Genomic DNA, 27,642 nt, shown 5'->3' with positions numbered 1-27,642 from the left:
AGATAGTGAAGGCAGAAGAAATCAACAAAGGAAATAGAAGATTGTGGAAGGTAACGCCTGGTTATATTTTGAGAGTGACTGGAAATTCTATTTATTTGTTAATAAGCGGGAGTTGTATTTATCTAAACAGCATTCCCACTCAGAAGGGACAGTAGGACTAGAGGGCACAGCCTCAAGATAAGGGGGGGGGGGCAGTTTAGAACGGAGTTGAGGAGGAACTTCTTCACTCAAAGGGTGGTGAATCTCTGGAATTCTCTGCCCGTTGAAGTGGTGGAGGCTACCTCGCTGAATATATTTAAGATGCGGGTAGATAAGTTTTTGGTAAGCAAGGGGATTAAGGGTTATGGGGAGAAAGCGGGAAAGTGGAACTGAGACACTTTAGATCAGCCATGATCTTATTGAATGGCGGGGCAGGCTCAAGGGGCTAGATGGCCTACTCCTGCTCCTATTTCTTATGTTTATGTTCTTATTCCATTAAAATAGTGATTTATTTGGTTTGTTAATAGTTTAGTTAATCTGTTCACTGTTAGATAAATAAAGTTGTTGCTTTTTGGGAGAGTCCCGGGTAGTTATTTTGATTTAACCACTAAAAGTTGCTGGAGTGCAGTGATTATCCCTTCTCACGTGCACTTTAACAGATTATGAAGGGAGGTACTTCTCTTTGAGTGTTAGTTCTCAGAGAGGAGATCAACCTTCCCTTTGTAACAACAAGAAGATATAGACAGGATGGTCAAATGTACAGATAAGTAGCAAATGGAATTTAACCCTGAAAAGTGTAAGGTGATACACTTTGGAAGAAGTAATTTGACAAGGAAGTTTTCAATAAACAGCCTTTCACTAGGAAGTTCTGTCTGACAAAGGGACCTTGGCGTGTTTGTCCACAAATCTCTGAAGGCAGAAGGAAATGTTAGACATTCATACAATCCTATAGTGCAGAAGGAGACCATCTGGCCCACAGAGTCTGCACCGACCACAATCCCAGTCAGGAACCTGACTGCCACGCTGAGCTCCCTTCCCCCGCCCACTAATCCAGACTATTTCTCGTGACAGCAATGACCACCTGAGTACACTCCCTACCTAACATAACTACTCCCCCACCAACCAGGCTTGACTAGACACCCCCAAGCACCCAGCCCCCAACCACCCAACTAGCTCCCAACCTGACTATTCCATATGGCCCCATGGCCCACCTACTCACATCGTCCACCCACCCATCTCAGTCACCCTATTCCCCTGCCATCCCACCCACCTGGCTACTTCACCCATCTAACACCCTCCCCAAACTATCTCCTTATCCACCTATTACTTCATCCAGCTGCCACCCTACCAACCTATCACTCTATCCATCTATTATATCACTCACCTGCCATTTTATCCACCTGGCATCCTTACTCACCCCCCTGCCATCCATCCTACCCATTCACCTCACCTACCCACCTTACCATCCTACACATTCACTCCACCATTTACCCGTTCACTAAGAATCACACTAAAGATTTAAACTTACTTTACAGCAAGGACTACCATAAGAAAGGGGACTCGCCCAGTCTTCCCTCTGACTCTACTCCGCTGCACTGGAGTTCTCCAATGAACTGTACGTTCTACATTTCTTGGGGGCGGGGAGAGCTGAACTCAGAAGCCCCACGCAGGAGGACAGAGCTGTGTTGGATGCAGAAGAGTAGTCGGATGGGAAATCTGATGGTGATTCACGGAAGATACAGGCCAAAGTAAAACAGAGCAATGCTATGAAGCAAAACACCAGTGCGTGTGGGATGTGTGGGTGGGCCGTTGGAATAGGCAGACTGAGAGCTAGTTGGGTGGTGGGGAGTCTAGTCAGGTCTGGGGGAATATTTGTGTAGGGTAGGGAGTGTACTTAGGCGGTTTTTGTTGTCCTGAGAGGTAGTCAGGATCAGTGGGCATGGGGAGGAGACTTAGCATGGTAATCAGTTTGGCTTGGAGGGGTAATCGGCGGGGTCAGGAATTATAGTCGGGGGGTGGTGTTCAGGGGCCGAGGGGGAGGATTGTGGGGCGCAGTCTGTCTGAGTAATTGGGGAGTTGAGGAAAGCTCCCAGGTTCGATTCTCGGCTTGGGTCGCTGTGTGGAGTTAGCACATTCTCCCCGTGTCTGTGTGGGTTTCCTCTGGGTGCTTTGGTTTCCTCCTGCACTCCAAAGATGTGTGGGTTAGGTGGATTGGCCATGCTAAATTGCCCTTTAGTGTCGGGGACTCGCTAGGGTAAATGCAAGGGTTTATGGGGATCGGGCCTGGGTGGGATTGTGGTTGGTGCACACTCAGTGGGCCGAATGGCCCCCTTCTGCACCGTAGGATTCTGTGATTCAATGGCCTAACGTCAGGAGCTAAGAAAATCGATAAAAAAGAAAACTACTGCTGTTCAAGGCAAATTCCTATTCATCCAGTTTCTAGATTAGATTTGAAATTACAGTTTCCACGTTCTTACTGGTTGTCGGACAGCTTTAGTGGAACAAATTACTTCTTACGTTCAGGATTGTTTCCCAGACAGTGCCAATGAACGTCAACAACCAAGAATAGAACGGGATTAAGATGTTGAAGAACCTCAGTATCTCATCGTGGAATAAGAGAATTATTTGAGGAAATGAAGATGTAACTGGATTGAAATTTCAGCTTGTGTGCTATTAGATGTGTATTAACATGTTTATATGTTACTCCGCTGCCAACAGTTTTAATGGTGTTAATCTTTGTAAAGTAAACAGATTAGCATTTTCTTTTAGCTGCAAGCGCATTTTCTTAACAAACATTTCACGGCATAATTTCTAACCCAGAAGCTTTTAAGTGTTACACACAGCTAGTTGTCCTGGGCACATTGAATTACTTGTGACATGAAACCCTTCCAACCACCTGCAATCATTCCTGCAGGCTAAATTTACATTTCTGTAAATATTTAATTGTGTTGCTGCAAGTTAGTGTTGTTAACAAACTTATAGCATTATTTAGATGGACAAACTATATGTCCGCTATATGTTTTTGATTTCCAGACTGTGCTTGTCACCATCTGCATGTGCCGATCTCCTCAATCAGCACTCAGTGTTCTTCAGTTAGCAGAATCGAGGAGGTGAGTACCTCCTAATGGCTGGAGACAAAATGATAAGACATTTGGAACATGAATCTTGAAGCTGAAGGGACTGAGGGAAGACAAGGTCACCAGGAATCATTGCAAATTCTGCCCTTCAATATCCAGAAAAACAGTGCACATTGTAGAAATTGAAGAACTGTCATCGGCAAACGTACGATGAATGCAAAAACACTGTTGCGCTTCTGGATTTAACTATAAGCGCAACATTGACAAAAACAGGTGATTTGCCAGCTGTAGCATCGAACTTCGCTAATAATTGGCATCCTGTTGACTTGATAGGGCAGCACGGTGGCACAGTGGTTAGCATTGCTGCCTCACAGCGCCAGGGACCCGGGTTCAATTCCAGCCTTAGGTCACTGTCTGTGCAGAGTTTGCATGTTCTCCCTGTGTCTGCGTGAGTTCCTTCTCCGGTTTCCTCCCACAGTCCAAAGATGCGCAGGTTAGGTTGAATGACCATTGAACTAACCCTAATTGAAAAAAAATGGGTTGAGTGCCGAGTTCTTCATTCTTGCTGGGTGAGAGTGGGGCCTGAATGGCTGGAGAATTCCGACCTTCATTCCTGATGTGTTAAGCCTGATCAGTGAGACAAGGTTCATTTCTTGTGGTTCCAATTTTAATTGAAAAAATGAAACTCAATTTGACATCTATATATCTCAATGCTTACTGGAACCACATATTTCCTACTATGCAGTAAAAACTCATCGGTGTGTGCTGATCTGAGACAAATGTATATTTATGTTCAATTTTGCAGTTAAGTTGTGATTCATTTTAATTTAGTCTTATTTTTAGCTCCTTTGTTGCTCTATCCTAAAAGTTACCAAACTCCCCATCCCCTCTTTCTCCATTCATCAGAAGTGACATACTCAATTTTGGTCATTGCGAATACAGCACAAAACAACATGCTTTGAAAAATATTTTCATACTGAAATCCAGTTCCTGAATGCTAACACAATTTCTGGCGTAAAACCCCAGTTAGTTTTATTTAACAGCCCAATAGATGGAAAGCACAAGAAATAAAAAAAATCTTATTACTGGATGCCATCAAGTTGCAAATGCCATCGCTGCATTCCTCACTTTATAAAGTATTCATCATGCAGATGGAAGTATTAATACCTGATTAAATGTACCTCCACGCTGCCTCAGTCTGTCATCCATTATCATTTGCTTGGTAGCCCTAATACTGCATGCATGGCTCCAGTTACCCAGTACCTTAAAGAGTTAGTCTGTAAGAGTGAATTAATGGATTTGGTGCGCACCTTCCTTCATTAGAGTAAAGTCACAGGCTAGGTCAAATACAGACACCTCAAAGGACTGACATCAGCAGAACTTGGCAGCAAGGTTGTTTACTTTCTAGAAGAGCAGATCATTTTCTAACAAGCTTTTGAATGAAGATTTAATAACAAACCTACGTAGGTAAGATGGGAATTTCAAGCCTATGTTCTGGGATGGCATGGTAGCACAGTGGTTTGATTCCCGGCTTGGGTCACTGTCTGTGCAGAGTCTGCTCATTCTCCCCGTATCTGTGTGGGCTTCTTCCAGTTTCCTCACACTGTCCGAAAGACATGGTGGTTCGGTGCATTGGCCAAGCTAAATTTTCCCTCAGTTTATCCGAACAAGCACCGGAACGTGGGGACTAGGAGGTTTTCACAGGAACTTCATTGCCGTGTTAACGTAAGCCTACTTGTGACATTAGTAAATAAAGTAACACTAACTAACCGAACCTTCAGTCTGAGGTAGCTTTCGCTGATTTTCATACCTTACACCCTCACTGTTTGGACCTTGAGTCACTAAACCGATGGTTTGCATTGCTGCGCCACGGTGCCAGACACCCAGACTTGATTCCCCGGCTTGGGTCACTGTCTGTGTGGAGTCTGCACATTCTCCCTGTGTCTGTGTGGGTTTCTTCCGGTTTCCTTGCACTGTCCGAGAGACATACTGGTGAGGTGTATTGGCGATGCTAAATTCTCCCTCAGTGTACCTGAACAGGCGCTGGAGTGTGGCGACTGGAGGATTTTCACTGTAACTTCATTGCAGTGTTAATGTAAGCTTACTTGTGGCTAATAAATAAACTTTAAACCACTTCCAGCCAGTGGAGGTTCTCCTCCCATTCTTCGTGATAACTCTTTTGCTGTACTCAGTTCTGAAGATGCAAGTGGCCCTGCCTTTGCTGGTGCCTATTATGGTAATGATTGTGTGAATACCCTCTTATCCAATCTCTGATGCACTAGTGTTCTGGGGGAGTCGATTAGCTCAGTTGTCTGGATGGCTGGTTCGTGATGCAGGACGGCACCAGCAGCACAGGTTCAATTCCTGCACTGGCTGAGGTTATTCGTAACCTTCTCAAACTTGCCCCTGACCTAAGGTGTGATGACCCTCGGGTTAAATCAGCACCAATCAACTCTCCCCCTCAAAGGATGGGACTATGGAGACTTTACCTTTAGTGTTCTTGAATCCAGATGGTCCAAATCTGCTTCTGTGGCAAGGGTGCGTGAAATTGCTAAGTAAATAATAGAGGAGAATCCAAATTTTTGACCATGTTTAAGTGCAGCAAGAGATGATTACTACTATCCAAAGGCCAGGTTGATACTTATCACACGTTTCAATTTTTGTCCAGTAAGGTGCACAAGAAAACAAACTGAAGATACGATTGTATTTACTGTCAGTTACTCCTGTTCTGCTTCTGTCAACAATTTATTTTGGTCATTGTCCATCCCTGTGACCATCATATCTGATGATTCATGAAGAGTGAGCGTACTTAAAGTCCCAATGCTGTTGTCTGGGTTTCATAAGGAAAATCATGCAATCGCTTACAAAGTAGAGCCATCCTTTTAATACTGCTGACTCGCAGGGATGCAGCCGACACAGTGGTTGGCATTGCTGTCTCACAGCACCAGGGACCCGCGTTCAGTTCCAGTCTTGGGTGACTGTCTAAGTGGAGTTTGCACATTCTCCCCGTGTCTGGATGGATTTCCTCCGGTTTCCTCCCGCAGTCCAAAGATGTGCAGGTTAAGGTGATTGGCCATACTAAATGCCCCTTTGTGTCCAAAGGTGTGCTGGTTAGGTGGATTGGTCATGCTAAATTACCCCTTAGTGTCCAGAAATGTGCTGGTTAGATGGATGGGTAGCATTGGACGTGGTTAGATGGATGGGCCATGCTAAATTGCCCCTCAGTGTCAGGGGAACTTGCAAGGTAAACACATGAGTTTATGGGGATAGGCCTGGTGGGATTGTTGTCAATGTAGGCATGATGGGCCAAATGGCCTCTTTCTGCATTGTAGGGATTCTCAGATGTAGTTTTTATTTTTTGCACAGGCACATGCAGACACACTGATGGAGGATGTTATGGAACCCACAAGAGTGAGAAACGTAGAGTGCAAGGTGACTGAATTAAGCAGCAGCCAAGATTTTGATTTATTGTTGCAGTGCAGAGATTTCTCACCTTTTGCTGGCCTTTGGGGGGAGGGCTTCATATCTTTAAAACATTCGCATGCTTTGAATACTCGTTAGTGTGAAACTTTTATAATTCCATCCTACTTTCGATGCACAAGAATCTCGCGGCACCCGCTTCACACTCATTTCAAGCTGCCATTGCACCAGTCAGCTTTGTGCAGTTGTGTGTGTAAGCCCAGCAGGCTCCTTTGTTGAATTCTGCCGAGCAATGGAGGGTAGCAGGAGAATGGCAGCTTGTGAGGAGGCTCGGAGCAGTAAGGGCGAGTCAGGGTAGGACAGTGGAGTCAGAGGGCATCAAGGAGTGGGAGAGGGAAGGGCCTCACATCCTGGGTGTGGAGGGTGGAGTTCTGATTATGGGTACTGGTTGGAAAATCTCTCTGCTCATGAGTTCAGCGGGTGAAATCCCCAGCACACACATGTTCCCATGTCAGTGTCAGCCTTATTCACTGGGTTCAATTGCTGGAATATCTATGGATCTCACACTCTCTATACCCCTGCAACTTGCAGGATCATAGAATCCCTACACTGCAGAAGAAGGCCATTTGGCCCATCAAGCCTGCATTGGCAACAATCCCACCCCAGGCCTATCCCCATAACCCCACACATTTACCCTGTTAATCAATCTAATCTACATACCTTAGGACACTAAGGGGCAACTTAACAAGAGAGGATGTGACAAAGGAGGTCACTTGCCAGCCAGCTATGCCGGCAGCACCAGGATGGGGAGGGTGGTCAGGAGGCAGCCGTCTAGACAAGATATCGTGGAAGTTGGCTGTTTGGAGGCAAAGTTGTGATAGTAATGCAGATCCTCCTGTTGTGTCCAAGAAGCTCCAGTATTTCAGGTGAACTTCACCAGTGAAAAGCTTCTTCCACCACGGAATCACACTCTTTCCATGAACATAACCATGAACTTAGATTGTCATATTAGAATCGTGAGGGATATGGGAAAGGGTAAGGTAATGGAAGTGACGTACATTGCCGATTATGTCATCGGGAACATCACACCATAGTCAAAACGCTGCCTCCTAATATGTGCAACTATACATGTACACATTGGAAGTGGGTAGCATTAGACATGGCTTACCAAGTGCACTAATTTCATACTTCAGACCCATTAAAAGGGGAGTTCCAATATTTTGACCCACTGAGCAAAGAGCGATACAGTTCCAAGTCATAATTCTGCATGGTTTGGAGGGGAACTTGCACTTTGCTGATTTTTTTCCCATGTGCCTGTTGTCCTTTTAGGTGGTGGGGAGTCAGGGCTTTGGAAGGTATTTTCAAAAGATCCTTGGTGAGTTCCTGCATTGCACTTTCTATAAAGTGCATGCCATCGATGGAGGAAGTGAATGCAAGATGATGCATGGGGTGTTGATCAAGCAGGCTGCTTTGTCCTGGATGGTACTGAGCTTTGTCAGTGTTCTTGGGATCCCATTCATCCAGGCAGCTGGAGAGTCTTCCATCAAATTCCTGATTTGTACCTTGTAGATGGTGGATGTGTAGTGAGAATCACAATGTGAGTCTGGAGTGTTCTTTTAGCCACAGTATTTGTGTGACTACTCTAGTTAAGTACATGAAAAAGTTTCTTCTCATCTCAGTCCAAATTGGTCATCTGGCCCAAACATTAAAATTCTAAATTGGGGCAAGGCCAATTTTGGTGGCATCAGACAGGAACTGTCAAAAGTTAATTGGAGGAGCCTGTTGGTAGGCAAAGGGACACCTGGTAAGTGGGAGACTTTCAAAAGTATGTTATCCAGGGTTCTGGGTGAGCACATTCCTCTTAGAGTGAAGGGCAAGGCTGGTAGAAGTAGGGAATCCTGGATGACTCGGGATATTGAGGCCCTGGTCGTGAAGAAGGAGGAGACACATGACATGCATAGGCAGCTGGGATCAAGTGGATCCCTTGAACAGTGTAGATGGTGTAGGAATAGAGTTGAGAGAGAAATCAGGAGGGCAAGAAGGGGACAGGAGATTGCTTTGGCAGATAAGGCGAAGGAGAATCCAAAGAGCTTCTACAAATATGTAAAGGGCAAAAGAGTAACTAGGGAGAGAGTAAGGCCTGTTAAGGATCAACGAGGTCATTTATGTGCGGATCCACAAGAGATGGTTGAGATCCAAAATGAATATTTCTCATCAGTATTTACTGTTGCGAAAAGCATGGGTGTTCGGGAACTTGGGGAAATAAATAGTGATGTCTTGAGGAGTGTACGTGTAACAGAGAAGGAGATGCTGAAGTCTTAAAGCTCATCAAGGTACATAAATCCCTGGGACCTGATGAAATGTATCACAGGACGTTGTGGGAAGCCAAGGAGGAAATTGCAGATCCCCTAGCCGAGATACTTGAATTGTCCACAGCCACAGGTGAGGTGCCTGAAGATTGGAGAGTGCAAATGTTGTGCCTTTGTTTAAGAAGGGCTGCAGAGAAAAGCCTGGGAACTACAGGCCAGTGAGCCTCTCATCTGTGGTGGGTAAGTTGTTGGAAGGTATTCTGAGAGACAGGATCTACAGGCATTTGAAGAGGCAGGTAGGGACAGTCAGCATGGCTTTGTGAGTGGAAAATCATGTCTCACAAATTTGACTAAGTTTTTTGAAGGGGTAACCAAGAAGATAGATGAGGGCAGTGCGGTTGATGTTGTTTACATGGACTTTAGCAAGGCCTAAGATTAAATCTCGAGGGTGAGGCTGCCAAATGGATACAAAATTGGCTTGATGACAGAAGCCAGAGGGCCGTTGTAGAGGATTGTTTTTCAAACTGGAGGCCTGTGACCAGCAGTGTGCCTCAGGGATCGGTGCTGGGTCCACTGTTATTTGTCATTTATATTAATGATTTGGATGAGAATTTAGGAAGCACAATTAGTAAGTTTGCAGATGACACCAAAAACTGGTGGCATAGCAGACAGTGAAGAAGCTTATCTTGGATTGCAACGGAACCTTGATCAATTGGGCCAGTGGGCTGACGAACGGCAGGTTCAATTCCAGCCTCGGGTGGTTGTGTGGAGTTTGCACGTTCTCCCCGTGTCTGTATGGGTTTCTCCAGGTGCTCTGGTTTCCTCCACAGTACGGAGTCTCAACACCAGGTTCAAGTCCAACGGGTTTATTTGCTAGCAAAAGCCACTAGCTTTCGGAGCACTGCTCCTTCTTCAGGTAAGTGGAGAGAATTTCCAAGAAGATTGCGCATATCAACATGCTTACCTGACGAAGGAGCAGCACTCCGAAAGCTAGTAGCTTTTGCTACCAAATAAACCCGTTGGACTTTAACCTGGCATCATGAGACTTCTTACTGTGTTTACCCCAGTCCAACGCCGGCATCTCCACATCATTCCTCCCACAGTCCAAAGATGTGTGGGTTAGATGGATTGGCCGTGCTAAATTGCCCCTTAGTATCGGGGGAATTAGCAAGGCAAATACATGGGATTACGTTAATAAGGCCTTGATTGGATTGTTGTTGATGCAGGCTCGTGGTTGAATAGCCTCCTTCTGCACTGTTGAGTTTCAATGATATGTTGCACTTCCTCCAAGGCAAGCTTATCCTTCCTTTGGTACAGAGACCAAAGATGTACACCATCCTCTGGGTATAGTTTCAGCAAAACTTTCTACAATTGCAGCAAGATTCCCTTACTCTTGTCATCCAACCATCGTACAATACAGGCCAACATATCATTTGCTTTCCTAATTGTTTGCTGTATCCATGTTAACTTTCTGAATTTCTTGTACAGGGATTACCAAATTCCTCTGACCACCAAAAATGTGATGCGTTTCTCACCATTTCAAATATTTTTAGTTATTTTTGTTTTTCCTACCGCTTTCCCCACCTTATACCCTATCTGCTGGTGTCTAAAACTATCCCAATCCTCAGGCTCAGTCCTCTATTTATCTGCCTCTTTTACTCAAATATTACCATTAACCTATTTAGTTTATGCAACAGATCTCTTTTCCTATAGAGCAGGGGTTTCCAAACTACAGCCCGTAGGCCACATCCTGCCTGCAGCGGGCCACCTCCAGATCGGAGTTTGGAGACCGCTGCTATAGAGTTTTAATTTCTTAACGGATCGCAGCAGATTTGTTGAGAATTATGAAATATTTCTTCACATGTTCCCCATTTTTCATCTGTCAAATCTTTTAACAAGAACATAGACCAGTGATCAGCAACCTAGACTAGTGGGTGGGCCGCGTAAGTGGCTGTCCTTCCTCTCAGTGGACCGCGAGATTGAAATTGGGTTTGCTCATTCGCTGTGACACCTCGAATTGAGTTAAATATTTTTCATACATACCAAATACCAGGGCGGCACGGTAGCACAGTGGTTAGCACTGCTGCTTCACAGCTCCAGGGACCTGGGTTCGATTCCCGGCTCGGGTCACTGTCTGTGTGGAGTTGGCACATTCTCCTTGTGTCTGCGTGGGTTTCCTCCGGTTTCCTCCCACAGTCCAAAGATGTGCGGGTTAGGTTGATTGGCCATGCTAAGAAATTGTCCTTCAGTGTCCAGGGATGCGTAGGTTAGAGGGATTAGTGGATATAATATGTAGGGATATGGGGGTAGGGCCTGGCTGAGATTGTGTTCAGTGCAGACTCGATGGGCTGAAGGGCCTCTTTCTGCACTGTAGGATTCTATGATTCCTTATCAACTTTTGAAAATGCTTAATCATTCATATATTAATAAAACAATCAACTTAAAAAAAACTTTGGACGCAGAGGGAGCATTTCTTACCTCCACCTGTGCTGATTGTATTTTCTGCTCTTCCTGCCAAGGTCATTCATTGCTACTGTCCTACTACCATCCTTTATTACGAGGGTTTGCCATTATACCTCCCTCAACTACCGTCGCTGCCACCATCTGCTTTTCCATTTACAAAATGTCAACTACTCAGGAATATTTAGCTTCCAATCTAAACTATCAAACCCATCTTATTTCCTCTTTGCCACGAGCTTGTCAAGTTAGTTCATGCATTTAGATAAAGCACCTTTATTTAACCATTCTTCCTGACCTGATCTTATTCACTGATTCATTATCACCTTTTTTTTGTCTCCTTTTCGCACACTGTTTACTTTTACCCAAGCCACTACGCTGTTCTGTGCTCTCCCTTTTTAGTTTAAAAGCCTGTTTATCTACAGGCCGAGTTACAATTCACCAAGACGGTGGCACAGTGGTTAGCACTGCTGCCTCACAGCAACAGGGACCTGGGTTCGATTCTGGCCTGGGGTCACTGTCTATGTGAAGTTTGCACATTCTCCCTGTACTGCATGGGTTTTTTTCTGGGTGCTCCGGTTTCCTCCCACCCTCCAAAGATGTGCGGGTTATGTTGATTGGACATTTTAAATTGACCCTTAGTGTCAGGGAGCTTAGCCGAGTAGATGTTTGGGGTTATGGGAATAGGGCCTGAGGGGGATTGTGGTTGGTATAGACTCAATGGGTCGAATGGCTGCCTCCTGTACTGTAGGGATTCTATGAAGACACTGGCCCCATATCGGTTTAAATGGAGCCAATCCCACTTTTTAAATTCTCTGTCAGGATGTGGGTGTTGCTGGCCAGGTCAGCATTTGTTACCTGGTCCTATCAGCTGCCTATCAGTCATACTGATGCCAGTTTTGATTCACAAAAGCCCGCCTCCCACACTACTCTTTCAGGTATGCATTCAGCTTTCCACCAATTTGAACGTTGTTCAGATAGTAATCCAGAGATTTGCTTATTAATTTGAACCTAGTCTTCTCAAACTCCATCAACAATACTTCATTCTTTGTCCTACCCATGTTGTTAGTTCTTCTGTGACCACAACAGTTGGATCCTTCTCCTCACTCCAGCCTCCTTTCTGTCCATGAGGATACATCTTTGATACTCGCTCCTTCAAAGCTCCTTTGCACAGTGATAGAGAACATCATCAATTACCCCTAGCTATACTGTTCCCTACAACTACCGTGGGGAATTTTCACAGTAACATCATTGCAGTATTACTATGTCTACTTCTGACACTAATAAATAAATTTAAACATAAGTATTCCTTTCCAGTTCTCTCACTTGAATAGTCTCCTGCACCATGTGCCATCCTCAGTTTGTTCATCCACCCTATGGACTTTGTCCTGAGTCACATAGGTAACAAGAACCTCTTACCCATCTTGATTCACAATCATACGCTCCTGTTCATGACCACTCACCAGACCTGTACCATCTCGCAACCTGAGGGATCTGACTGCCTCCTGAATGGAACTCTCTAACTACCTCTCCCCTTCCCTGATGACCTGTAATGTCTACACAGATGTCATCTCAGCAACTGAAGTTCCTCGAGGTGCAGGTACAGATGTGGTTATAATCACATAATGATATTCACAAAATCCCACGTGGTGCCATTACAGCTGTCATGAACTTGGAAGGAAATGAAGATATAAGAATTGAGTAATAGGACGGCACGGTAGCACAGTGGTTAGCATTGCTGCCTCACAGTGCCAGGGACCCGAGTTTGCTTCCTGGCTTGGGTCACTGTCTGTGTGGACTCTGCATGTTCTCCCCGTGTCTGCATGGGTTTCCTCCGGGTGCTCCGATTTCCTCCCACAGTCTGAAAGATGTGCTGGTTAGGGTGCATTGACCCGAACTGGCGCCTGCGTGTAGCGGCTACGGGAACCTCACAGTAACTTCATTGCGGTGTTAATGTAAGCCTTACTTGTGACTAACAAATAAACTATACTTGAAAATAAAGGTTAAAAGAAAAGTTTGGATAAAAGTAATTTGAAGAATGCAATAAAAGGAATTGATAAGAGTTTATCTATTTGAAGGGGGTTTTGATATGCAAATTAGCTTAGCAGCAGGAAAATAGGTGTTTACCTAAGTGATTAGAGGGGAGTGAACGATGGAATATAGATTATGGATAATGGATGAGAAGGGGTGAACAATGGAGTGTAGAAGTAGTGTTAGAACTATCAAAAGTTGAGAGTTCAAAGTGGAGAGATAAGAATACAATTTACATGCTAAAAGAACATAAGAACATAAGAAATAGGAGCAGGAGTAGGCCATCTAGCCCTTCGAGCCTGCCCCGCCATCCAGGGGGTGATTTAAATAGAATAATATCAAAGGAAAATAACTGTACATCCATAGCAGGGTTAATGGGATACAGCAGGAGAGGAGAAAGCGAGGAAAAACAGCTGGCAAGCGGAACTCCCCAGAAAACAGCAGAGCTCCAATCTAAAAGCTGCAGGTTTTGAATATCGCAGAGAAGCACAACGCTGAACGAATGACAGACTCTCCCTAAACCCAAAAATAGTTTAACGTACTGTTGTCTTGTAGTCGTTCTTGTTTATTGATTTTTAAGTTAATTATCTTTTTATGATTGATCACAGTTCCTCACAGTTTATGTATCTTTCCTTACATTGTGTCAAATTGAAAATATACACACTAAGTGCCAGTATTCCAAGATACCCTTCTGGGCTTTTAGATACCTCGCATTTAACATCAATGGGGTTCTTAACATAGTAAGAAGTCTGACAACACCAGGGTTAAGTCCAACCAGTTTATTTGATAGTAATCCCACAAGATTTTGGAAACGTGTTCCTTCGTCAGGTGTGTAGAAAGTTCTGATCAGAGAAAGGCATATAAAGAGACACACAGTTTACAGAATACTGATTAGAATGCAAGTCTTTGCAGCTAACCTACTATTCTAATCACTTGCACTTAGACTTGCACTCTAATCAGTATTTTGTAAACTGCGTGTATCAGAACTCTCCACTCACCTGATGAAGGAAAAGCGTTTCCAAAACCTTGTGGGATTACTACCAAATAAACTGGTTGGACTTGAACCTGGTGTTGTGAGACTTCTTACTGTGTTTACCCCAGTCCAATGCCGGCATCTCTACATTGTTCTTAACATAGCACATACCTGCACTACCATTTCTTTATGACCTGATTTTATTTATTTAATTTTGATTTGATTTATTATCGTCACATGTATTAGTATACAGTGAAAAGTATTGTTTCTTGCACACCATAGAGACAAAGCATACCATTCATAGAGAAGGAAAGGAGAGAGTGCAGAATGTAGTGATACAATCATAGCTAGGGTGTAGAGAAAGATCAGCTTAATATAAGGTAGGACCATTCAAAGGTCTGATGGCAACAGGGAACAAGCAATTAAGCAATCAGTGTATTTAATCAACTTGGCTTATAGATTTTAGTCCTTTCACCAATTACTGGATCCAGTTTAAGTTGTAGGTTGATTAAATTAAGTATTTACGTGTAACATGAACCATTTACAAGTATTGGAGGCACAAAGCCGTTCCTTCCCCCTTTGCACTGTACTTCCACATGTATCAAATAACCAATTTTTACATTCTGTTTGCAGCCATTCGATGCATCAGCAGAAGTTCTATCTTACAGTTTTACTGACTTAACCTTTTAATGATATGAACAATATGAGTCATATGACGAATTTTAAAGTTCATATTAGGTACCATGGTTTGTTTTTCTCAGGAAAATAGGCATGTTTTTGTTTGTGATTAATTCACTTACCGAAGCTACAAGAGATGATAATTTGATAAGAATTTTCTGAAATAGATCAGCCTAATCTGGATACGATGGCTGGATTTTCATCCACAAGGCAGGAGGCGGTAAATTCACCAGCTCGGCCCTCCTGCCGCAGAACAAAGTGCTAGCAAAGGTGGGATTTTCATTCTGGGGGTGGCACACCCTAATTGGAGCCCATTGCTCCAAACATTTACAGGCAGCAAAAAAGGCTGCTGAGTGTTGAGGTGGGCATTGGTGCTCCAGGACTTTGTTTCACTGTTTTAATGACAGTAAAAGAAAGAACAGCCCTCGAGCTCTCATTACCTCCCCATGTCCCATTCACACCAGCCCCATGACATCTCATGTCCCCAGTGACCTCTCATATCTTTCATGGCAAGCTATGGTCTTCTCCCTATCCCTCATGGCCCCTTATACACTAAGTGTTCATTCTTAGCTAAAAGACCAGACCTCCATTAGACTGTTCAAACAGCAGTGTCCCTGGGAGAACATTGCTTGATTAACAGCTCTTGCTCTTTGATCTATCCTGTCAATTTCACTATTTTTATTTGCACAATGAGAAGCTTCACAGCACCAGGTTAAAGTCCAACAGGTTTATTTGGAATCACGAGCTTTCAGGGCGGTCACCCAAGGAAGGAGCAGCGCTCCAAAACCTCATGCCACCAAATAAGCCTGTTGGATTTTAACGTGGTGTTGTGAGACTTCTTACTGTGCCCACTCAGCCCAATGCTGGCATCTCTACCTCATGATTTACTCAAGATAAAGATGTTCAAGTGCTTGTCGTTTCAGCTATCGATACTTCAAAGGGCTCAGGATCATTGACATGGGCTATAGTCAAAGGAGTTTTTTTAAAAATAGAAAGTTAGGAATTAATGGTGGATTTTTAAAAATTTTCACATATCCTATTATTACCATGGGGCTTGATTCTCTATAGAGTGTATATTGGGTCAGTGGGCATGGAAGTGCCATAGCTTGTCGTCAAGGGCATGAGGGCTCATGGAGGTAGGTACAGGGACATGGCTTGACATGAAGGGTATGAGGGTCCATTGGGGTAAGCAGAGAGGTGTGACCAGGCATGGAGAGTATGAGGGACATGGGGTGAGTAGAAGGGCACGGGCTGGCATGGAGGAAATGAGGGTCATGAGGGTGGATAGAGGGGCATGGCTTGACATGGACGGTGGAAGGATCCATGGGGGGTCAACAGAGGGCTATAATTTGGGCTGGAGGGTATGAGGGGAAAGGGGTGGCTAGAGGGACATGGCTTGGCGTGGAGGGAATGGGTAAGACCTTTTGAACTTGCCTTTCAAAAGGTTTCTCCATCCAGACTGTGGCTCATGACACCTCTGAGGGGCTGTGAACCACAATTTCTTCTAAATCTACCCTGACTCCATGGGAGTTGGGAGGGACTAGGTGATGCCTAACCCCACAGCGGAATTGGTCAGGGTTGAGTGCAGAATTCCTGGACCCTCACCAACCAGCACTTTTAACCCACATTGTTGAAAATTTGGGGGGAGCGTAAGGAATGGGGTGAGGAATCTGGGAATCAGTTCGCCATTCCGCCATCTCTATGGAGTCTCCCCTAGATCCGTGAAAATCCCACCCTGGATGTTTCAAAGGAGGGGGGAATAAAAACAAGACATTTCTAGCAAATGATTTATAGCTGCGGCAGCTTTAATAAATGCATAATAGAGCGATAAAATGCACCACAGGAAACATTACCATGAATCTGGATTCTACACTGATGGTCGGTGTTCAGGAAAAGTTGGCTCAGCGTATATGTCACTCCGATAAACAAAATTGTTCTCAAATGCAACTCGTACACCAGGATTTACAGCAAGATAAATAAAAGTACACAGAACCCAATGACAACTGCACACATCTAACAAATATACACCTTCATGGAATGTGCAGGTTTTCTCCAATTATTTCACTACCAGTGTCATGATTTACCTTTCTACTGCTCGAAATAAATCAGCATCTACTGCAAACGGCTTATTCAGTGAGATGAGTTGTAACAACAGTACAAGACACAAATCTGCTGGGCCAAAGTTGCTGGCCTCTGATCCTACACATTGCCAAAAGATCACTCTAGCGGCCGGCTTCCTCTCGATATTCGTGACACAGAAAGTTCAGTTCCTTAATGTAAAAAAGTCTAAATCCATTTGAATAAAAAACCTTTTGCAGGTGATTTCTTGAAGATATTTTGGCTGCTGGGCTACAACCAGTGTTGGAACCTTTTGACAAGGCAAGACAACTGGAATTTTGCCTCTTTTTCCTTGCCAGTGAAGTTCTGTTCTTTATTTGTTCTGAGTTGAGAAGGTGGCTTCTCCAGGATTGGAATGCATCAAGCTGCCTCTTGACCCCCTCCGGCAGCTCCAAGGGGAGCTTACTCTTTGCAAAGCAGAGGGAAGCTCTCCAGTCTTAGAAGCCCTTTATGTGGCAGTAGGCCTCCAGGGCTGAGAACACAACGTACAGCAGCCAAAGGCTCACAAAGGTGGTGCAGGTCAGGATCTTGCCGCGGCGCGAACCTCCGAGCTCACCACCTATGTGTGACCGTCTTCTGTACAGGAGTACGCTGATGGCCACAAAGGCAAAGATGGTAAAAAGTGTGACGGAAAAGGCCAGTGTGCCGGGATCAACTTTAAACTCTTTCCCTTTGGCAGCCCAGTAGATGGCAGCAACAGACCAAGCGACTCCAATACCCAGGAATACATTTACAGCATTGCTTCCTGTCACATTCCCAATGGAGGCATCTGCATATTGGTCCTGAAGAGCAGCAACCTTGCTGGCAAAAGTATCTGGAAGAAAATACCAAAGAGAGAATTCTATTATATTAAATGTATTCCACTGACACAAATTTATACAAACTGTGTGTGGTTTTAACATGTTGGGTGGCACAGTGGTTAGCACTGCTGCCTCACAGTGCCAGGTACCCGGGTTCGATTCCAGCCTCCGGTGACTGTCTTGGGTGGAGTTTGCATGTTTCCCTGTGTCTGCATGGGTGCTCCAGTTTCCTCCCATAGTCCAAAGATGTACAGGCTAGGTGGATTGCTAAATTGCCCCTCAGTGTCAGGGGGGATTAACAGGGTAAATACATAGGGATACAGGAATAAGGTTTGGGTGGGATTGTTGTCAGTGCAGACTCAATGGGCCAAATGGCCTCCTGCATTGTAGGGATTCCCGATAATCACAATAGATCACTAAACCTGATGTGAAATTTCTGGCTCTTGATTGCTATTACACGTACCCCCAGCAAAAGAAAAATGGATAATGTTTCTCCACATTGTGGCAAATATTTCGTTTTATGGTTTGTGTTAATATTTTAGAGGTTTTTTTAGTTCTAGAAAATTGGCTAAATGCAACAAAAACAGCTTGGAAACCATTATACTTAATTCCCGGCGTGGGTCACTGTCTGTGTGGAGTTTGCAGGACACGTTCTCCCCCGTGTCTGCATGGCTTTCCTCCGGGTGCTCCAGTTTCCTCCCACAGTCTGAAAGACGTGCTGGTTAGGTGCATTGACCCAAACAGGTGCTGAAATGCTCACCCAGCCTCTATCCCCATGCATTTTTACCCTAGCTAGTCTCCCTGACGTTAGGGGACAATTTAGCAAGGCCAGTCCACATAACCTGCACATCTTTGGACTGTGGGAGGAAATCGGAGCACCTGGAGGAAACCCATGCAGGCACGGGGAGAATGTGCAAACAGCACACAGACAGTGACCCAAGCCGGGAATCAAACCCAGGTCCCTGGTGCTGTGAGGCAGCATTGCTAACCACTGTGCCACCTTCTAGTGCCAGCTTAATGAAGAAACTGGTCAGTGAAAGAGTTTGAAGTGTGCCACTAATTAGAGGCGGGAGTGCAGCTTTGTGAATACCATGTAATGTGGTCTCAGGAGAAGAGAACCACTGGGAGGTGAGCAGTCATTCAGGAAGTCCAATTTGGAGTAGCTTTTGAGGGTATTCAGAGGCTAGATCTTTGAAAGTAAAGATTTAAAATCCCTTGTGAAGATGGCAGTGTTTTAGAACAAAAAATTACAGCACAGGAACAGGCCCTTTGGTGCTCCAAGCCTGCACCAACCATGCTGCCCAACTGAACTAAAACCCCTTAGCCTTCTGTGGACGATATCCCTGCATTCCCATCCTATTTGTGTTGATGAGATTTTGTGACTCACACAGTGATCACAGTGAACCCACATCTAGTGGGTTGGTGAAAAATCCATGTGAGCTGTCTTAGTCACATTTGCTGTTTAATGTGCAGTGTGGTGTGCTCAACCACAGTTTGCAGAGGGTAATTCATATTTACCTCACCTTAATTCTGAATGTTAAGAGTATAAGATAGATATTGAGGCTGTACTCTCCGAGAGCGCAACTGAGAGTTCAAACTTTGTCTACTTTAAATAAAAAGTTGCTGGTACATAAGCAGATTGTAACAATGCACACTGTTGCAAATACTACACAGTCAATGAAGTATTTTGAAGTGTAGTCATATGCAATGAAGGGAAACACAAATCCAATTGCTCAACAATAATGTCCCAATGGCCTTCTGCATTGTAGGGATTCTATGATTCCCGATAAGCACAGTATATCACTAAACCTGATGTGAAATTTCTGGCTCTTGATTGCTATTACACGTACCCCCGGCAAAAGAAAAATGCTTAATGCTTCTCCACATTGTGGCAAATAATCGAGTTTATAGTTTGTGTTAATATTTTAGAGGTTTGTTTTAGTTCCAGAAGATTAAAGTTTAACCATAGAAAATTGGCTAAATGCAACAAAAAGAGCTTGGAAACTATTCCACTTAAAAGGTTGGGACTGTGTTGACTTAAGGGGTTAACTGTCAGGAAGGTAAGCTCCCTAAAACAGCAGGTGGCTCACTTCGCAGGAAATGCAATGTCTAAACTGCTTGGGGAAAAAAAATGCAGTCCAGAGACACATTTTGATTTGGGAACTAAAGCTAAATTGGTTTTAGAAGCATTCAGAGAACCCTGAGAGGCTACACTGTCGATGATGCATGGCGTTTAAGGAGGTTTCAATTTATCTGTGTATTGCTGGGAGAGGAGGTCGGTTAATTTTAGAGCTCATGGGGCTCACAGCTCACTGAGGAGCCCTGGGAACTTTTAGCAGGCTCCAGGTAGCTAGGGCTCAGTGAAGTCCTGGGGAGCGGAGAAGGTGGTGGAAGCCACCGGTCCTGTGCCAGTTTCAGAAGCCCTGTAATTGCGAAAGTTGCTACATAAATGCAAGTTCTTTCATAGTGAGGTGGAGAAGGCAAGTTACGACGTATGGCTGAGGAAAATCAAATGGCGTTGGCAGATGAGATGCAGATCTGCGTTTGTTGGCACATAAAGACAGTTGATATCTCTGCTGCTAAGTAGATAGCCTAACACCTAACAGTTTAGCCTACTGAATACGGAATGTTGAATGATTCTTAAAAAGTAGGCTCTTTGTGTAGGATCACTTACAGGAAGCATTTTGAGACCATTCGAAATACCCCAGCAATATGGAAGAGTCCAGGGCCGCAATCCTCCGGCCGTTCACGCTGGCGGGATTCTCCAGTCCTGCCAGCAGTGCACCAATGGGAATTCCCGTTGATAGCGGCAATACCAGGGAATCCTGCCACTAGCAAACACCACACCACCTCCCGCCGGCAGGAAAATGGGAACGGGAGACTGGAGAATCTTGCCCTATGTAACCATGAAGTGCTTGACAAAAAGTGGTCAGAATGATATGGCGTGAGATCGTGGCATCCTCCAGAGAGACACAAGGTGTGGCAATCATCTCCTTCCAGGTCAACTAAAACTGAAGGGCAACATGTGTCAAAATACTCATTTCAACAAGTGCAACACGTTGACAGAAATTTCTGAGGTTCACTCTGTCAGCGTTTGAGTAGGAAGAAAGAACAATGGGATTAGCTCTAATCTTTGAAGTATCCCAAGTGTCGATATAGTGCTACAGCTTTCAGCTTATATTTTCCTCATTCATACAAGGCACTGAAATGGGTCACTTCCCCCTTGAGGCAGGACTGTGCAGGAAGCCCTGCTTTTAACTCCTAGGATGGTCTCAAGACAAAATAATTTATGTGGTATGTGCACCATACCCGGCTGAGCTGGCTATTTAGTATTGCAAACTGTACTTCAGCATTATCTTGGTCGTTCATTTCCTTCCTGAGCGATGCTGAGATCCACTGGGCCCCCCCAAGGAATTTATTCAGCAGTTTGTTCCCAAGCCCTCCAGGCTACCTTCTTTTGGGGAATTTAGAACAAAGAAAAGTATAGCACAGAAACAGACTCTTCAGCCCTCCAAGCCCATGCCAATCACGTTCCAACCAAACTAAAAAACAATCCTTCTGCCCTTACCTGGCCAGTATCCCTTTATTCCCTCCCTATTCATGTACCCATCCAAATGCCTCTTAAATGTTGTTAATCTGTCTGCTTCCACCACCACCTCTGCATGTTCCAGGCACCCACCACACTCTGTATGAAAAACATCCCCCACATATCTCCCTTAAACTTTCCCCTTCTCATCTTGAACCTGTACCGCCTTGTAATTGACATTTCCTAAGAACTAGGAGCAGGATTGGGCCATCTGGCCCTTCGAGCCTGCTCCACCATTCAATAAGACCATGGCTGATCTTTTCGTGGACTCAGCTCCACTTACCCGCCCGCTCACCATAACCCTTAATTCCTTTACTGTTCAAAAATTTATCTATCCTTGGCCTTTAAAACATTCAATGGGGCAGCTTCAACTGCTTCACCAGGCAGGGAATTCCACAGATTCACAACCCTTTGTGTGAAGAAGTTACTCTTCAACTCAGTCCTAATTCTGCTCCCCCTTATTTTGAGGCCATGGCTCCCAGCTCTAGTTCTATCAGCCAGTGGGAAAACCTTCCCTGTTTCTATCTTGTCTATTCGCTTCATAATCTTATATGTTTCTATTCTTCTGAATTCCAATGAGTATAGTCCCAGTCTACTCAGTCTCTCCTTATAAGCCAACCCTCTCGACTCTGGAATCAACCTAGTGAATCTCCTCTGCAACCCCTCCAGTGCCAGTATATCCTTTCTCAAGTAAGGAGATCAAAACTGTACACAGTACTCCAAGTGTGGCCTCACCAGCACCTTATACAACTGCAACATAACCTCGCTGTTTTTAAACTCCATCCCTCTAGCAATGAAGACAAAATTCCTTTTGCCTTCTTAATTACCTGCTGCATCTGCAAACTAACTTTTTGTGATCCGTGCACAGGTCCCTCTGCACAGCAGCATGCAGCCATTTTTTTACTATTTAAATAATAGTGCATTTTGCTGTTATTCCTACCAAAATGCATGACCTTATATTTGCCAACATTGTACTCCATCTGCCAGACCTTCACCCACTCACTTAGACTATCTATATCTCTTTGCAGACTTTCAGCTTCCCCTGCACACTTTCCTCTGCCACCCATCTTTCTGTCAACTGCGAATTTTGACACTCGGTCCCCAACTCCAAATCATCTATGTAAATCATAAACAATTGCAGTACCAACACTGATCCCTGAGGCACACCACTCGTCACTGATCGCCAGCAAGAAAAGCACCCATTTACCCCTACTCTTTGCTTTCTGTTAGTTAACGAATCCTCTATCTATGTCAATACATTACCCGTAACATGGTGCATCTTTATCTTATGCAGCAGTCTTTGGTGCGGCACCTTGTCAAATGCCTTCTGGAAATCCAGATACACCACATCCCCAGGTTCCCCACTGCCCACTGCGCAAGTAATGTTCTCAAAGAATTCCACCAATTTAATCAAACATGACCTGCCCTTCATGAACCCATGCTGCATCTTCCCAATGGGACTATTTATATCCAGATGTCTCGCTATTTCTTCCTTGATGATAGATTCAAGCATAAGAAAAAGCCTCCAACTATGCACCCTGCCTATGCCCCCCATAATTTTGTAGACGTCTATCAGGTCTCCCCTCAACTTTCATCTGTCCAGTGAAAACAATCTTAGTTTATTCAGGCTCTCCTTATAGTCAACACCCTCAAAACGAGGAACATCCTGGTGAACCTTCTTTGCACTCTCTCCAAAGCTTCCACGTCCTTCTGATAGTGTGGTGACCAGAACTGCACACAATATTCCCAATGCAGCCTAACCAAGGTTTTGTATAACTGCAACATGATTTCCCAACTCTTGCACTCAATGTCCCAGCTGATGAAGGCAAGCATGCCATATGCTTTCTTAATCACCTTGGCCATCTGTGTTGCAACTTTTAGGGAACTGTGGACCTGCATGTCCAGATCCCTCTGTATGTTAATGTTCCTCAGGGTTTTGCCGTTCACAGTATAATCAGACCTAAATTTGATCCTCCAAGATGCATCACATCGCTTTTGTCTGGATTAAACTCCATCTGCCATTTCTGTGCCCAAGTCTCCAATCTATCTATATAATCTTGCATCCTCTGACAGTCCCCAGTCCTATCAGCAACTCCACCAATTTTCGTGTCATCTGCAAACTTACTAATCAATCTATCCATATTTTGCTCCAGATTATTTACAAATAAGAGGTCCCAGCACTAATCCCCGTGGAACACAACTAGCTCCATTCTGAAAAACACCCTTCCATCGCTACTCTCTGTCTTCTATAACCAAGCCAGTTCTGTATCTATCTAGCCAGCCCATCCCGAATGTGATTTTAGCTTTTGTACCATGTGAAACCTTGTTAAATGCCTTATTAAAGTCCATATAAACTGCATCCACTGCCCTTCATCAATTATCTACATAGAAACCTACTCCTCCTCACACCTCCAGTTATCGTGCTCTAAGAGGGCAGTGGTAACCATGGACTTAGATTGGGTTGTCCATGTTAGCACAGTGGTTAGCACTGTTGCCTCCCAGCAGCAGGGACTCGGGTTCAATTCTGGCTTCGGATGACTGTTTGTGTGGAGTTTGCACATTCTCCACTTGTCTGCGTGGATTTCCTCTGGGTGCTCCAGTTTTCTTCCACAAAGATGTGCAGGTTAGGTTGGTCGGCCATGCTAAATTGCAGCTTAATGTCAGCGGGATTGGCGGAGTAAATGCACAGGGTTACGGGGATAGGGCTGGTATGGGATTATTGTCAGTATAGGCTCTACAGGCCAAATGGCCTCTTTCTGCACTGTAGGGATTCTATGATTATACAAAGTACTACAGTGGTTTGCTGTTGCCAGCTGCAGTGTTGCTCAGCATTGAGCCATCAAGTCCTGAAGTAGGACTTGAATCCAGAGCCTTTGGACAGAACCACATCACCAGAAGACCTCCTGTATAGGGTATTCTCCATTTCTCTTACTCTGTGAAACAGCAATTCTAGTCTTTTGTCACGGAACTTTCTTCCCACTGACACTTCCTGAGATTCTTCAGCACTTAGGTTGCTCTCTTTCTGATACAAGTGCTGAGATTAAAAGATTCCCTTTTTCACCTAGTTGTCTTACATCAGTTGAGAGAGCCTATTGAATTATCTTTCTGTTTGGTGAATAGGTCACACGTTCTACCCCTGCTGCAGCTAAAATCCACCCAGGGGCTGAAGTTTTCGGCCTGTTGGAGACAGACAATAGAACTTCACACTGTCCATCCTGTCTCTGAGTCAATTGCCTCTCAGGCATGCATCCGGGTGCTATAGAATGCTGGTAAGTGTGACCCACTCAAAAGGCAGTGTTCTTAATACTGGTCATACATCCCTGCGATAACCCCCAAGACTTGACTAACTGACCTCCCAGTTGCGCTCATTGAATATGAGCTCTCTGGGGATTGGTAATTAGCCAACCAGGTGAAGCCCTGTATTATGCGAGACCTTGAGAGGGTCCACTAATCTTTCAGGGTGGCACAACAGCCAGAACTGCTGCCTCACAGCACCAGGGACCTTGGTTCGATTCCCAGGTTGGGTCAGTGTCTGTGTGGAGTTTGCATGTTCTCCCTGTGTCTGCGTGGGTTTCCTCCAAGTGCTCCACTTTCCTCCCACAGTCCAAAAAATGTGCAGGTTAGGGGGATTGACCATGCTGAATTGCCCCTTAGTGTCAGGGGGATTAGCAGGGTCAATACATGGGGCTATGGGGTTAGAGCTTGGGTGGGAGTGTTATCGGTGCAGGCTCGACGGGCCAAATAGCCTCTGTCTGGACTGTTGGGTTTCTATGATACCTACCAAATTCCCATTCGAAAGACGTCTGGTTAGGTGCATTGGCCGTGCTAAATTCTCCCTCAGTGTACCCAAACAGGTGCCAGAGTGTGGCGACTAGGGGATTTTCACAGTAACTTCATTGCAGCGTTAATGTAAGCCTACTTGTGATAATAATAAATTATCTTAAAACTTTAGCTTGTCAATCAAGCTGGCTGATGATGGGAAGTCTCCAGAGATTGTTTAAAAATATCTGTAGTTAGTTTCAGTGGGACTTCTTAGAAAGCTATGTTTCTGTGTTTCGAGTCCAGTGCTCCTACCCCGCTGTCAATCACCCAGTAAACATCAGGGTCACTGTTTTAGACCTTTGGACAATTGAAGAGGCCTACACAATATCAATGACAGAGAATCCAAACTTATTGCTGTGCCCTGCGTAATTAGTGACATCACCGCTTACCACTGGTACTGTTGAAGGAGCAGAAGTGATATGGAAGATGGAAGGGGACAATGAAAGAATTGCCATAGAAGTTAGTGACACATATGTCTTACAATGTTCAACAGAACAGATTTGTTGCAGCTTCCTGTTGAGTCTTGTAGTGTTCCTGAGGCTGCTGACTGCCTTTGTGGTCATTATTAACACAGACTTCATGCCTTCAACATTTAAGCTCTTTGTGACAGTACGTACTTAAGAACATAAGAAATAGGAGCATCTAGCCCTTCGAGCCTGCCCCGCCATTCAATAAGGTCATGGCTGATCTGAAGTGGATCAGTTCCACTTTCCCGCTTTCTCCCCATAACCCTTAATTCCCCTGTCTATCAGAAACCTATCCACCCTTTGAGTGAAGAAGTTCCTCCTCAACTCTGATCTAAACTGCTCCCCCCCTTATCTTGAGGCTGTGCCCTCTAGTCCTGCTATCCTTTCTAAGTGGCTAGAATCTCTCTACCTCTATCCTATCCATCCCCTTCATTATCTTATACGTCTCTATAAGATCCCCCCTCAGCCTTCTAAACTCAACGAGTACAGACCCAGTCTATTTAGTCTCTTCGTAGGCCAATTAAGTCTCTGTTCTTAGGTCATACAATAAACGTGACCATCCTTCTCTCAAACTATACTCTTGCTCTGGTAACCTTTTTTTGCCCTTGGAGGGCAGTTGAGAGTCAACCACATTGCTGTGGGTCTGGAGTCAGATGTCGGCCAGACCGGGGTAAGGACGGCAGATTTCCTAGGATGGAGAAACCTCAGTGATGTGGAGAGATTGGACAAAGTCGGGGAATGTTCTCCACGGGGAAGAGATTTGATCGAAGGATCACGAGGTTTGTCTGGGTGAACCAGATGGGTTTTACTGACAATGGTTTCATGGTCATTAATAGATTCTTAATTCCACCATCAGCTTTGGCGGAATTCGAACTGGGGTCCCCAGGACATTAGCTGAGTTTCTGGATTAATAGTCTAGCGATAATACCACTAGGCCATCGCCTCCCCCGATTTATGTACAATATATAAAGTGGTCACTATTTGAAGAAGGATGACAGCAGTTTGCAAGTTCTCCTTATTCCCTTGTAATGATTAAAATGGCCTGCTATTTTGCACTGCCAACCTAAAGTTGTAGGAATAAGCTGTACTGTATTCCTAGTGGACAATGCATGTTTCCAACGGCAGCCTCTTTGGAGAGAGACATGGCTTTGTGTGAGCTGGCAATGACTCCAACATGACAGAAAACAGCTGGCTTCAGTTCTACTTCCCCGCTGGAGGCAAGTCTTCAAGTATCCCTCTGTCACAAACATCTCCATTTGACCTGCCAAGTCATCAATGACAGGCAATCACAATACAACATCAACGTTCAAGTTTGTGTTGACAACTTGGACAAGACATTAGGCTTGTCAGCGCTTGTTTCTTCCATGCTCTGAGTCTGCAAAGAGCTTCAAAACAATGCCCTGTGGCTGGCAGGGATGCTTTTTTGGAAAATTGCCTTCTTGGTGAGGACCTTAGCTCACATTGCAGTGAACGGTGCAGGAAACAAAACAGGGCAGGCAAGTCTGTGTGTGTATCTACACCACAGGAACTGCAACAGTTCAAGAAGCTGGCTCGCCACCTCCTCCTCAAGGGTGCTTAATAAACTGGCCTAACCAGTAACGCCCATATTCTGCAGGTTACCAGAAGCTGAACTGGACCAGCTGTACAGTGTGGCTATCAGAGCAGGTCAGAGGCTCAGAATTCTGCTTGGCGAGTAACTCGCCTCCTGACTCGCTAAGTTCTGTCCACCATCTACACGGCCCAAGTCAGAAGTGTGATGGAATACTCTCCACTTGCCTGGATCAGTCCAGCTCCAATACCACTCAATAAGCTCAACTCCACTCAATAAGCTCAACACCAGCCAGGACAAGACTCGATTACAAACCCTTCCACAAACATTCACTCCCTCCACCACCAACACACGGTGGCAGCTATATGTACCGTCT

General features: G+C 44.8%; 1 protein-coding gene across 1 annotated transcript in view; it reads right to left on the bottom strand.

The window, feature by feature from the left end:
• Window positions 1-16,708: 16,708 nt before the first annotated feature.
• Window positions 16,709-27,642, bottom strand: part of LOC145362165 (sodium/calcium exchanger 3-like) — a 258,868-nt gene continuing 247,934 nt past the window's right edge. Inside the window, 1 exon segment of the mRNA XM_080218213.1 lies at window positions 16,709-17,856. Coding sequence (XP_080074339.1) covers window positions 17,480-17,856 — 377 coding nt within the window. The 3' untranslated portion in view covers window positions 16,709-17,479.

This window comes from Carcharhinus amblyrhynchos, unplaced genomic scaffold (assembly GCF_965287045.1).
Source record: "Carcharhinus amblyrhynchos unplaced genomic scaffold, sCarAmb.v2.hapA scaffold_37, whole genome shotgun sequence".
In the NCBI taxonomy this organism is placed as follows: domain Eukaryota; kingdom Metazoa; phylum Chordata; class Chondrichthyes; order Carcharhiniformes; family Carcharhinidae; genus Carcharhinus; species Carcharhinus amblyrhynchos.
Note: the sequence above shows the minus strand (reverse complement) of the source record. Positions and strands in the feature narration are given on the sequence as shown.